The sequence below is a fragment of the Oenanthe melanoleuca genome, chromosome Z, assembly GCF_029582105.1.
Source record: "Oenanthe melanoleuca isolate GR-GAL-2019-014 chromosome Z, OMel1.0, whole genome shotgun sequence".
Taxonomy (NCBI): domain Eukaryota; kingdom Metazoa; phylum Chordata; class Aves; order Passeriformes; family Muscicapidae; genus Oenanthe; species Oenanthe melanoleuca.
In genome coordinates, this window is record NC_079362.1 from 38,196,767 (window position 1) to 38,209,276 (window position 12,510).

Below are 12,510 nucleotides of genomic sequence, written 5' to 3' on the forward strand. Positions count from 1 at the left end.
AATAAGCAAGTTGGGTGCCTTGCTTCTGCTAGAGAGTAAGGAAGTAAGTGCCTGACTTTCTTAGGAGGACTATACATACCACTGTTACTTCTGACCTGTAAATATTTAAGCCAAACTACTCACATCAGACTCCTGTTCTACTGAAAAAAGCATTAAGAAAATGCACATTTTTTGGTGGACTTGCCTGCCTTCACTCTTGAGATGCTGGTCTGTGTAGGTGAGCACTGAGTGTGTGACTGTTGAAATATAGACATGGTAATTCCTTTCATGGCATACTTGGACATGTATTTTCAAGATACAGGTAATGGTTTTTGAGTGCTGGTCATGGATGATGTTTTTTGAAACTTAAAGTGAATTTTGCCTCCCCCCCACTGTCTAAAAACTGACAGTTTTTCCTCATCACATATGTTTTGAAATGATACATGCACGTGGTCTGTTTTGATACTTAAATAATATCTCTTCTAGGGAACTAATTTGCAGGGGAAAAACAAAAAAGAAAGCAAGCTTTCCTTTTAGGTCTGAATTTTAATCCAGATATTTTATGATGATATTTTCTCTGCAGGAGGAAGACAACTATTGCGGTGGTGCTGCAAGCCTCAATTTTTATTGACCAATTACCGCAAGCACAGCAATTTATAGCAGGAGCACAGTCAGTGTTTAAAGTTCACTGGGGCTTCAGCTTCCCCGGCCATAAAAGTAATTTATATCCATGTGAATACCGCTGGTATTTTTTTCCCCTCAGCTCAACAAAGGAAGACAGGGCAAGTATAAGATACCTCCTGCCTGCAGGCACACAGGCTTTGAAGGGGCAGCTGGGGTGGGGATGGGAATTCAGTTGGAGACCTCCAGGTGGAGGCTTGGCTGGGGCTCCCAAGGGCAGCAGGGGCTGCCTGGTTTCCTCCCTCCCTGTTACCTGCAGGCTTTAATTGCATAGCACTACTGTCAAAATCATGGCTTTATAGGAGGAAGTGCCTGTGTTTGGTGTGAGTGTGCTTTATCATTTAGTTTAATGTAGGTGCTCAGAGGTGCAGAGGGATTTTTGGTTAGGTTTGGGGGGGTGGTGTGCGTGCATTGGTATTTGGAGTGCAACCAAACCTGCCAAAGGAGATGCCTGCTGTGTGTGTGGGTGCAAGTCAGGCTCCTGCTATTTTGTGAAGCCATCGAACAAGGAACACTTTGGGAAAGAACACTAAAGAGCTGTGGATTATGGGAATGCTGCTGAATAAAAGCCTCAATCTTTGTGTGCCTTGTTTGTTTAACACTGAAGAAATAATAAAACCTAATTTAATACTTAAGAGAAGATTTTCTTCATTCTAAACCATTTAAGGTTGTCCCATTGACAAGTAATACTTCAGAATTTCAGCAGAAAAGCATGATGTTTATAAAAGCTTCCAATTTTCTTGCATTTCAGATCGCCTTTATTTTGCGATTCTGTACCAAAAACCAAAGAGTGGAGCTGCAAATACCCATTATTTCTGCATAGATGATGAACTTGTGTATGAGAAGTAAGTACTGACTTAGTTATTTCCCCTGTTTTTATACAGAAATAAATTAGTCAGAACAACAGCAGTGAGGAATCAGTCTCATTGGAGAACTAATTACACGAATATGGTCTTCTAAGACTTGCATGCCATGATGATTTATAGGCTTTTGATGGCTTTCTTCAAAAAAGGCTTTCCCATCAGGATTTCTTAAAAACATTTTCAAAGCAGAAGCTTTCATTGTGCCCGTTCCTGTTAGAAGACACAGAAACATGATGCAGCCATATAAATTCAGAAATACACATTGTGTGCCAGACTAAAAGGGGTGTCTTTGGTTCCTCATGTATTAAGTGGAATGTGTGAACTTCCTAGAATCATAGAAGAAAATGGCAAAGTCAATCCAAGCCTTTATGAGCTGACAATGGACATATTGTTTCCCCTGTAGTGAACAGTGTTTGTCTTTTACATGATGTGGAATACTGCTAATTCTTCAAGTAGTTTTGACCAAGGGCATGCTTGCTGGTTTTTTATGCACTAATCAATCTTTATTCTCTGTGTTCCCTTTTCTCTAGCACTATGAATTGCCTCCTTTTAAAGTAAAGCTTATGGGTTCCTCTGAAAATAGAGTTAAAAACTTTTGTCACAATGATACAGTAGTGAGAAATAGTTCTTAAAATCTGGGGTGTTGGTTTTGAATGGTGCTGTGTGGAAAACAAATTTTAGTCCATATTTAAAGATGACAAAACATTTCCTCAAACAAAACAGTATGTATTTATGTAAGAAAACGTACTTGTTTTTAGAGTGATGTACATATACACATTTATATTATAACTCATTACTTTGTGCATTTTGTTTAAAAAAAAGGCATTTACAGAGGTCATGTACAATTTTTCCCCTTTCTTCTAACAGCTTCTATGCTGACTTTGGACCACTCAATCTGGCAATGGTCTACAGATACTGCTGCAAGCTAAACAAGAAATTAAAGGTAGTGCTTTGGTTTTTTATTCAAAAGCCAATATTACTGGGTTTTTTAAAAACAAAAAACAACCAGGCCAAAATTTCTTTTATTGTTGTTGTTATTGTTCAGGTGCTTTCCTGTTTTCGTCATCCAGCTGAATTCTGAATATGAATGCTATGTTTTAGTGAGGTGACTTTAGGGAGGAGGAGGATCAAGGTGCAAAACCTACTTACTTTTAAAAGATGGATGATACACAACTGTGGCAGTTAACTATCATTAAGCTTCTAGAAGATCAGGTTCTAAAAGAATACAGTCTCTTTTATAGGAAAAGCTTCTTTCCTGGAATTCTATCTTATTGGCAATCTGCCAATATTGAGTGAGCTCGAGGGTGTAGTGTTATGTTTTTATTTGAAGTGGGTTTTTTTTACTTGGTTTTCTCTTCTGATGCTGACATTCTTCAGTAATGAGCAACATTTGATCTTTAGTAGCATTGATAGCATTGGCCTGAAGGAAGCTGCTCTGCTCATACTGCAGATTATTTTCTCTTCCAGGAGCTCAGTAATTTTTGGGATTGGGCTCTTGATAGAGTGTAGTGTCTTTAAAATGGATTTCTTAAATTAATTAACACATCTGACTACAAGCTAGTTAACCTTTAGTAGATGATGGGGTATAAAACCTGTTTGGCATATAAAAGAGCTTATTTTTGTTAATGTCTGTCATGGTTTGCCTCTTCAAAACTACTTAGATCTTTAAACTGCCACTGAACTATGAAAAGTGGGAAATATACAGCACATTATAGAGTAAGAGTGTATTTTTTTTTTTTTCATTCCTTGATTGTCTGTCACAGATAATAGTTTGCATAATTCAGACTTGCTTTATTATTCTTTATGTTGTAGAAACAGTTGGCACCCACAGGTGTGATGTTGGTGTTTTGTGGTCCAGGCTGGGGGGTGGTAAACTCCCACCTGGATAACTGTGGTTTGCCAGAGATGATATTCTCTGATTTTTGCATACAGGATGCTCTGAAGCAACACAAGTCTATGTCAGTCCCTTTCTCTATCTTGTGTTTGACACGTTCGGATTTCTGAGAACACACTTCTGCTACTGATCTGGGTTTTTTCTTTTTTTGTCTTCAATGCATTGAATCTGGTATCTTGAACAAGTAACATTGCTATTTAAATGCATCAATTTACATTTTTTTACATTTAGCAGTTGATCAAAGTGTGCAGTTTGAAACACTTCAGAATTTATTTCAAGGGCCAGTTAGGGGATAACTGCCACATGTGTATGTCCTTTCCATTGAAAATGCTACTCCACCCACATCCTAAGATAAATGGAGAAACTGTATGCGAAGCCAAGATGATACTTTAAAAATTATGTATTATAAGGTTTAGAAATACTTTCAAAATATTTTAATCTAAGCATGGTTTTGATCTTTAGAAACAAATACTAGATTTATCTACATTTGATTTTGAAAAATGAATGAAAAGGTGTAAACTCTGTTTTTAAAATTTTTCAACTTTAATATACCTATGATGCTTTTGAGAATGTCACTTCTGTTCTTATAAATGGCTATCTGTTGCATAAGCTTGAAGTAAAAAATCCTAACTGAAAATATAAATGCATTTAGGGAAAAAAAGAAAATGTTTCAGTAATTTGTATCAAAAATTATTTAGGCTGGATATTGGGAAAAATTCTGGAAAAATCTAGGTAGGGATTCAATGCAGTTTTCCAAAACTTCTGAGTGACTACAGTATTTTTTATTCTCTGACTACAGGTGGATGAAAGGAGGTAAACAAAATCTTACATTCCTCTGATTTTATAAAAGAAGGTATAAAAGGTCTAAAATGCAAAATCATAACCTTGTTCATTTCTTGATACAGTCATTTTCATTGATAAGGAAGAAAATAATTCATTATACTGGCTTTGATCAGAAAAAGCAGGCGAACGCTGCATTCCTCATAGGCTCCTATGCAGTAAGTATTTTACTTTTTGTAAATTGTTTGTTCATTTTTTCATACTCAATTTTTAGAACAGCGAGATAAAAACAATTCTTTTATCTTGAATAATCATCCTGCTAATGTCATTATAGTGATGTACCACATAATAAAAGAGTTTCTAAAGTCTAGCAGGTATGTGAGTGAAGTTGTGTGATTTTAGTTTTTTTCCCCCCTGCTGCCATTTCACTTCTTAAGAAATAAAAGCATCACTGAAAAAATAATCAGAATTAATATTTTCATTTAGAAAAAATGATTGCTTCTTGAAGTTGTGCCTTTCTCCAACCACAGAACCTCTTTTTCTTTTTTATAATAGAAAAATAGTATATTGTATGAAGTGAAATGTATAATTTGTCAGCACATATTTAAATAAACATTTCCTTCCCCAGCTGATTCTTCTGTAATACAAAGTAATCTCTTCTATTAACCTGGGATAAGCAGTGAGAATGTGTGATGGTTTAGAGCCTGTATAAAGCCTGGGAAGATACAATGTGGCTGGAAAGGTGCTAAGCCGTCTGTGACTGCAGAGGGGAAATGGACTGGCTTTACATCACAATTGCATGTATTTGGTACACAAAAATGTAGTTAAGGAATAAAATGCTGAATACTTCAGGATGAAAGCTGTGATGCACCATATTCATGTCTGTTTTGACTTGTAACACACCTTGGTTGTAACCATTTTTCTTGTTTGCTGAGTAATGAAATGAGAAGCTGTGCGCTTTTTGATGTTGGAGATTTGAGGGATTGAAGTTCATGTAGCCTTATTTATTCCTATTTATTGGCTTCAAAGGCTACACAGTACTTTCTGTGATGCAGGCAGTATCCTTACTGCCTCTCTGCATCATGCAAGATGTCTATTTTCTGTTCCCTGGGGTTTCTCTGTTGTCCATATTCTATAGCACTTTTTACTAATTGAGAACTAAATTTCAAAACACGTCACTCTTGGTATTTGAAACACAAGTACTTAGGAATGTTGCTGTAATCCTGTGCATTCTTAAACCACATGGAGACTGGAAATATGAGTTACTAAGCTTGTTTTCTGTTAAAGGATTATGTTGACAAAACACCTGCAGCTTTTAGGAAAACCAATTCTTACTAATTTCTTGATCATAATTGAGGCCCAGAGAGCGAGAGGAGACTGGCTTCGGTTATCAGCCATTATTTGGAAAAAAGTAGGCTTTGTTTTTTCCTACTCTTCTGAATTTGTGTAGTGGTAGCATTGTATGACACAGCAGCTGACATTCTGAATAGAATTTTGGTACAGAAGATTAACTAATGGCAAAACAATCTAATAAGAAAATACTGTGGTTGATTATGCAAAAGTATACAGAAAACCTAAAATAAATCTTGTTTTTGATCACCTGGTAGCCCTGCCGTGTTGCAGTAATAGCATCCAGGTGAAGGTGAATGCTTCAACAGTCTCGAACAGTCTCTAAGATTAATGTGTATGGCTTACGACAATCCGAAGCACAGTAATTAGAAATGGAGGCTGTTGTACAGATGAGTAGGCAGTTTTTGCTTAAGAGAGCTGCAGTGAAGAAAGTGGGAGTTGCAGAATAAAGAAAGGATGCTCACACGGATCCATGACACGAGATCATGTCTGCCTAGCCAAGGCATGTGGTAGGGCTAGTTGCAGATACGTGGCATATGGCAGGAAGAGGCTGGTTGAAACAACCAGTAGTTCTTAGAGTTTGGAGAAGTGCTTAAGTTACTGCATTGTATATTGAATATTTTGGCAGTTTCTCTGAAAGTCCCAAGGGAAGGTGAAGCTCTTTACGAGTATCAGCCACCTCCTTGCATGTAGGCATGTCTATCTTGCAAATTTGCAAGTCTAAGATAATTAGCTAGCTTTAGCTAGATGCTGATTTTCTTTCTGGTGAAGTATATTTTGGCTTTGGTACTGCTTTTTCCTTTACAATAGGGTGGAGTTTTTTCCCAGTTTCATGTAGGAGGGATTCCACAGGAAAAAGATCACGGAAGAAAAGCTGTGCCCCTGAGGCTTTTTTTTTCCCATGCATGCTTTGATGAACTTTCATGAAGAGGCAAGCTTAATTACAGAGCTCATTGCTCAAGTGCTCACACATACTTGTCCCATATTTCTGCTTTCTGCAGGGAGAATTGGATTGTTCTCTGTGGAGCAAGCAATGATATGGAATCTGTTCGGAATGCCTGATAAACATGTCTATATGTGTATTTCCTGATTGAAAGGAAATATTGATGATTTCTTTATTTAAAACACATGTAGGCTTAAGTATCTGCCTTCTTTAATTCAGAATGCTTTGCTTTTTGTTGAAGAACCATTTAGATATTGATCAAATATTTAAGGAGTTTTTCTGTAATCTTAGTTATAACTATCGGACGGTGTGATGTTGGCAATACTCTTTGTTTTTTGAGCTGATTGTCATAAATTATATTCTGATCCTACAGTATAAGTTGTAGGTTGATACTTATTTTGCTTTCTGTGGATTGAGTGTGTTTTCTTACTTGATTCTATTTTTTTAGCTTCATGGGAGGTTCCTATTTCAACAGTTTACCTTAGGTTGAGGAACCTTCTGGGTAAGCAGTGCACTCTTACTTTAGAGGAGTTCCAGTTCATTCAGGGAAGAGCAAGGAGGTAGAGATGGAATGTGGCCTTTGCAGATTTAGTCACAAAAATAGTTCTTGTCTACTTGTGTTGAAAGGTGTTTGGTAACTTAAGCACAGTTTTGGATGCAAGTTGTTCTGTAGGTGCAGGTGCTACAAGTTACTTGTTAAAACTACCAGGTTGCAAAGTTTTCAAGAATAGCAAGAAATAGCAAGGCACAGTGAGTCTGTGTGATTTCTGGTTTTATTATATATTTTTTTTTTTTTTTCTATATGGTTACAATTACTCTATAAAACTGTAATGAACTGAATATGACTAGTTCTCCTCTGGGACTTCTATATCCCCATAAACATTCAACTTCTGAGCATGTCTTCTCAAAGACTTTTTGACCTCAAATTTGTATTCTTAAAGAGAATATTATAACTTCTACTTAAAGGAATAGGGATATATTAGCATGAGTTATCATTTGTCATCTTTTGTTCAAATGTATATGTATGCATATATATCGTGTGAGCATGTGCTCATTTGGACTACTAAGGCAATTATGAAAGTCTTCATTAACTGTGATGTGATGTGATGAGGGCAGCTGTTAGTGTTCTTGTTTTCAAGCAGTCTGTTCTCGGTCTTTTCTTCACAGTTGATGTGTTTTAATGTTTCTCCCATTCCCCTTCACCTAACTTGTCTTTCTTTCCTCTTCAGTGGAGATAGTTTATGAACTCTCCAGACTACATACTTCTTTCTCCCCCCCCCTGCATCTCCTGCTTCCTTCCAGGTGTACTTTGATGTGGCAGCACAACCTAACTCAAGCTCTTCAGTATAACATGGCCTTAAGAGTGAAGAACTAAGTTTACAAATACATTGTTGAATATATAGTTTTAGAATAAAATACTAATTTTTTAGAGTAAATCTTAACAATTTAGACCTCAATCCTGTTATTGTTCATCTTTCATCTATTTTAATTCTGTATTTTGTTTCTACATTTTTACAGACATAATGGGAATAATATTCTTCTATGTAGTTTAGCAAAAATTTTCCACATTCAGCCACACAAAGGGTAGCCAAAATTCAGTGTGTTGGGGTTGAATGTTTACACTTTATTTGGGTGGAGGGGGAAAAGGGAAAGAAGGGAGGGGGGAAGCTTTTGTTCTTCACCTTTTAAAGAAAAATGTTTTCCTTGAAAGCTATCTGCACTGTTCAGGCCTTACCACACTACCAAAGCAGCAGTGATCTTCTGAGTTGATACCTACAGTGGCTTCTCTTGATTTTCACCAGGACTTGGCTGTGGGTGAGGAAAGTCTGCTTCTTCCATCATTTCTCCTTCTATATTACGAAAGAAAATGTACCCTCTGTGCCCTGTCCACCCAATTCCCAAGCTCCCCCCTCTCCCCTTGGCTACATTAACTTAGTAACAGTGTTTTTTTCCTCAGGCCTGGCACTAATTATGTACTTGGAGGGTGACCCTCCCAGGGTACCGCCCCATGAACTGCTGTAATTCAGGTCACCTTCTCCAGGACTCATCTCTGTACTTTGTCTATTTTCTCATCTTCTTTCTTCAGGGTAAGCAGCGTTTCCTTCGTCTGTTCTAATCCATAGTATTGGTTTTTTGCCTTTTCAATTTGCTAGTGTCCTTCCTAGTTGTGTGCCTAATGCTGGGTAGAAGCTGGAGGTTGGAGAATCAGTTGGCACCCACTGGTGTGATGTTGAACTGCTCTGTTCTTACTATGACACTTGCAGAATTATTCCTGGCTAAGCCTGAGATAAACCTGTCTAGTGATCCATGTTGGGTGGTGGTGAATGGGTAACTGTGGTAGTGCTCAAATTTAGAGTGGGTAAACCACGTTTACCCTCAGTTATGTTTTTTTGAGAGGTGCTTGATGAGCGAGTGGCAGAGACAAGATGGAGAAAGTACTGACCTTTCATTTAAGGAGAAGTTGCCTGAAGTCTTGGCTGTCTGTGAGTTTGTGTCCTCTAAAATGCCACCTTCTCTGAGTTGTATTTGGGAAATCGTGATTAATCTTCATAGCAGCAGATTTTCTGCTGTTTGTGCTAGGTTCTGTTCCAGGATGTTCCTACAAAACTGCTTCTCTCCATAGGAGAAGGGCTGTTCTTTTGGAGGTCCCTCACTCTGTAGTCTTTGGTTGCTTTCTTTCCTGGCATGAAGTAGTGATATGCCCAGTCCAGTCAGTTCAGGGTTTTTTATACTTTCCCTCTGCTGTTTAAAAGGTAATTGAAGGTTTCTTGCTTTTGCTGATGATGAACAAAGAGAGTTGCCCGAGACAAGCAGTTATTCACCTCTGTTGCTTTTATCCACTTAATGACTATGTTTCTGCCAATGATGAAACTGTTGGCCACATGCATTTCTTCACTACAACACAAATCCGTACAGGAAGCTTCTTGTTCTAATAAACTTCTATTTTAATTTTGCAACATCTAACATTTTGTCCTAAGGAATATTGCTATAAATTTAATCTATTAACTGAGTGGTATGTCCAATTGAGGTTTTAATGAAATAAAATATTTAATACTTTTAAAGTTATAACAGCTGTATGAGCTTGTGTTTGATTCTGGTCACATGCAGCAGCTACTTGCATTTGTTCAGAATGTGTGGGTTTAATTGCTGTTTACAGCAGTTCAAGCTGTTTTGGGTGAGTGACATTTTTGGAACATAGTTGTATTACATAAAATTGCTTGTTAGCAATTTAAAATTAATTATCTCATTGTTTTCTAGCTTCTAAGCCAGCATGGTTGGTAAAATGTATGATTTAGGTAGCAGCCTTAAGCAGATTTTTCAGCTGAGGGTGAGCAGGTGGATAAACATGATTGTATTGAGTACATCATAGATATGAATTTAAAGTCCTGTTTACAAACTTGAGTTGATATAGTTTCTAACAGTAAAGTTTATTTCAATAACCTATTTAATTTTCCTGAAAAAGCAACAAGTTATGTCATAGATTATTATTACTAAACATGTTTTGTCTTACATGCAGCATTACTATTTCACTTGGCAGTGCCATGTATTGAAAGTTAAGATGCCTTTTTTAACCAGAGACTCATTTCCCTTTCCACCAAGAGTACTTTGCATCCCATTGTGAATACCATTCCAATGATTGTAACTCCAATCTAGGAAATAGTTGCTTAAAATTAAGGCTGGATTGAAAACTAATGAATCAGATGGAAACATGGCTTGCTAAAAGCTCTCATTCTCTGGCTGATTTTAAATGCTCATAAATAAAGACTGGGTCACCTAATCCTGCAAACCCTTGTATTTCATTGAGTGAACTTGAAAGTGGCTGTTTGAGTGCACAGCGATGTTGGCAGGAGGAGTGCTTGAGTGAACCTTTCCCAGCGTTCAGTGCTTGGATGGTTCTTGACCATTCACAGAGGTGCCTGTCATTCCTTAATTAGAAACAGATGTCCTAAATTAAAAGGATGATTAGAACATTGTTAGGGGTTCAACTGCTAATAGCAAATTCCTGGCTATATGTTGAAGATCAGTAGGATATTTTTTTGTATTAAAAAAATCCCCAAGTTTCCAAATTGTCTGTATACAAATGATTGCAGATTGTGATAAAATTATATGTTTGACTTGAAAGATATAAATTCTTTATAGTAACAATTTTCCTGAAAGGTACTTAAGTAAAAGATTTCTAAAATATTTTAAAAGTTTATTGTATGATAATTACGTGTATAGATATGTATGCATGCTGCTATCTGCACTTGCATATCACAAGGAAAATTCTAAATGCTGTAGATGCATGCTGCATTGCCTAAGTTTTTTTGAAAGAAGGCCTTTTTTATTTAATATTTCCATAAGTGCAAGAAAGGAGCCCCTTGGGAAAAAAATTTAAAATTCTAATAGTCTTTTCTTCAATTTAATATACACAAAAGGATAAAAATTATCATAGAGAGTGCCCGCTTCTGCTAATATATTGCTTGAAATTTATTTTAATGTTTTTATTTTTTTTAGTAGTCATTTTTGTTGGTTGCTTTACTGGCATAAGAAAACAACTTTATTTGTGAAAGTTTTCATCATCTTTGAAAGCACAGGAGAAACATAAATTGTAATCAGCATCTGGACAAATTAGTTTCAGCTGTTGTATATTTTGATTTCTGGAGTTTGTCTTCTCTCATTTCCTCTCCTTCCCCCAGTACATACCTCATTAATTTACAAATATATCTTTGTTTCTTTATTCATCAGATCAACATTTCCATTCTCTTCTTTTCTAAAACTTCAGTTCTGCTTGCTGCCTTAGAAAGTCCTTCTCTCCTTGAACACTTCTGTCTGCTACAGATATTTGATCACTACTACTTTCTCTTTCCCATTTATTTGCTTTCTATAGTCCTTTGTTCATTCACATCATTCCAATGAAATTGTTCATCTTTAGGGCTTCATTGACTTCCTCCAGGTCAGAAATAGTATTATATTTAGTTTTATATAGATACAGATGTGTCAGGAATACTTTTTGAACTGAATCTTTCCTTAAATGTTGACTACTGTATTTTGGTTCATTTCGTGGAGCAGTGTAGGAGCAATCCCAAAGATAATGGGCATTCAGTCCACAGGCCCACACTAAACCCAGCTGTTAAGCATAAAATCTGCTGGAAGTACATAGTAAACATGTCAGATCTTCGTTGGTGCAGACCATTTCCTAATGCAGATGTGTGGCCTCTGCTGCCTTGACATCTGTTGCTTATCTGAGCTCTGTTGATTCAGTCTTGCCTGTTACCATATGTAGAATATAGTGCACCCCAACCTAAAAGCAGTCCCCACCCATGTTCAGCCTTCATCCAGCCTTGATTACATCCTTGGTTACAGGATTTCTAGCTGCATACTCCCTTAAGCTGTGACAGAAATTGATCCTGTCTCCACTTTGACTGTCCCAGCTTCTTGTATTGTGTTACTGCCAGGATACTTCCTGTGTGAAGTAATTATCTGTTTATGGTCTTTCGCATTATGTGTGAATGTCATTCTTCCCCTTTGAAGCACTCTACACCATTGCACTTATCCAGCTATTCTCATACTAACCTAATTTTTTGCAAACATTTTTCACTGAGTACCATCTGACCATTTCATCAGCTGCTGTCTCTGCAGCTGTTCACTTGTTGTGTAGTAGTGTCACAGCTGAGTGTAGCAGGATCTCTGTTCCAGAATAAGTTTCTTTTTCCAGTAAATATGCAGTATTTTGCTTCAGTTTTACAATGCAAGTTGTATTTTTGCATTGCAAAATCAGATTGGGTTTTTTAAATGTCCTTGTATGGAGGAAGTGTTCTTATGTAGCTGTGTTAAGAGAAGTCTATATACATATGCATGTATGTTAAAAAGGTGTTTCTAGCAGTTTCACTGGTAATGTAATTTCAGAAGCAGGATCTGTATTTGATAACTAACATATTATACCTAACTAACTTGTTTCAATACAACATAATGAAATGGGAAAAAAATGCCTCTTGCAGCTGTTATACTTGAAAAACCAATGTTTCTGCATTTAAACT

At 36.8% G+C, this 12,510-nt stretch overlaps 1 protein-coding gene across 6 annotated transcripts in view; it reads left to right on the forward strand.

Annotated features, from left to right (window-relative positions):
• Positions 1–12,510, forward strand: part of CDC14B (cell division cycle 14B) — a 44,788-nt gene that overhangs the window by 6,702 nt on the left and 25,576 nt on the right. For all 6 annotated transcript variants that reach the window (XM_056513687.1, XM_056513686.1, XM_056513683.1 and 3 more), the window contains exons 2-4: positions 1,412–1,505; positions 2,391–2,466; positions 4,323–4,415. In XM_056513687.1, the coding sequence (XP_056369662.1) occupies positions 1,412–1,505; positions 2,391–2,466; positions 4,323–4,415 (263 nt within the window). The remainder of the gene's footprint in view (positions 1–1,411; positions 1,506–2,390; positions 2,467–4,322; positions 4,416–12,510) is intronic.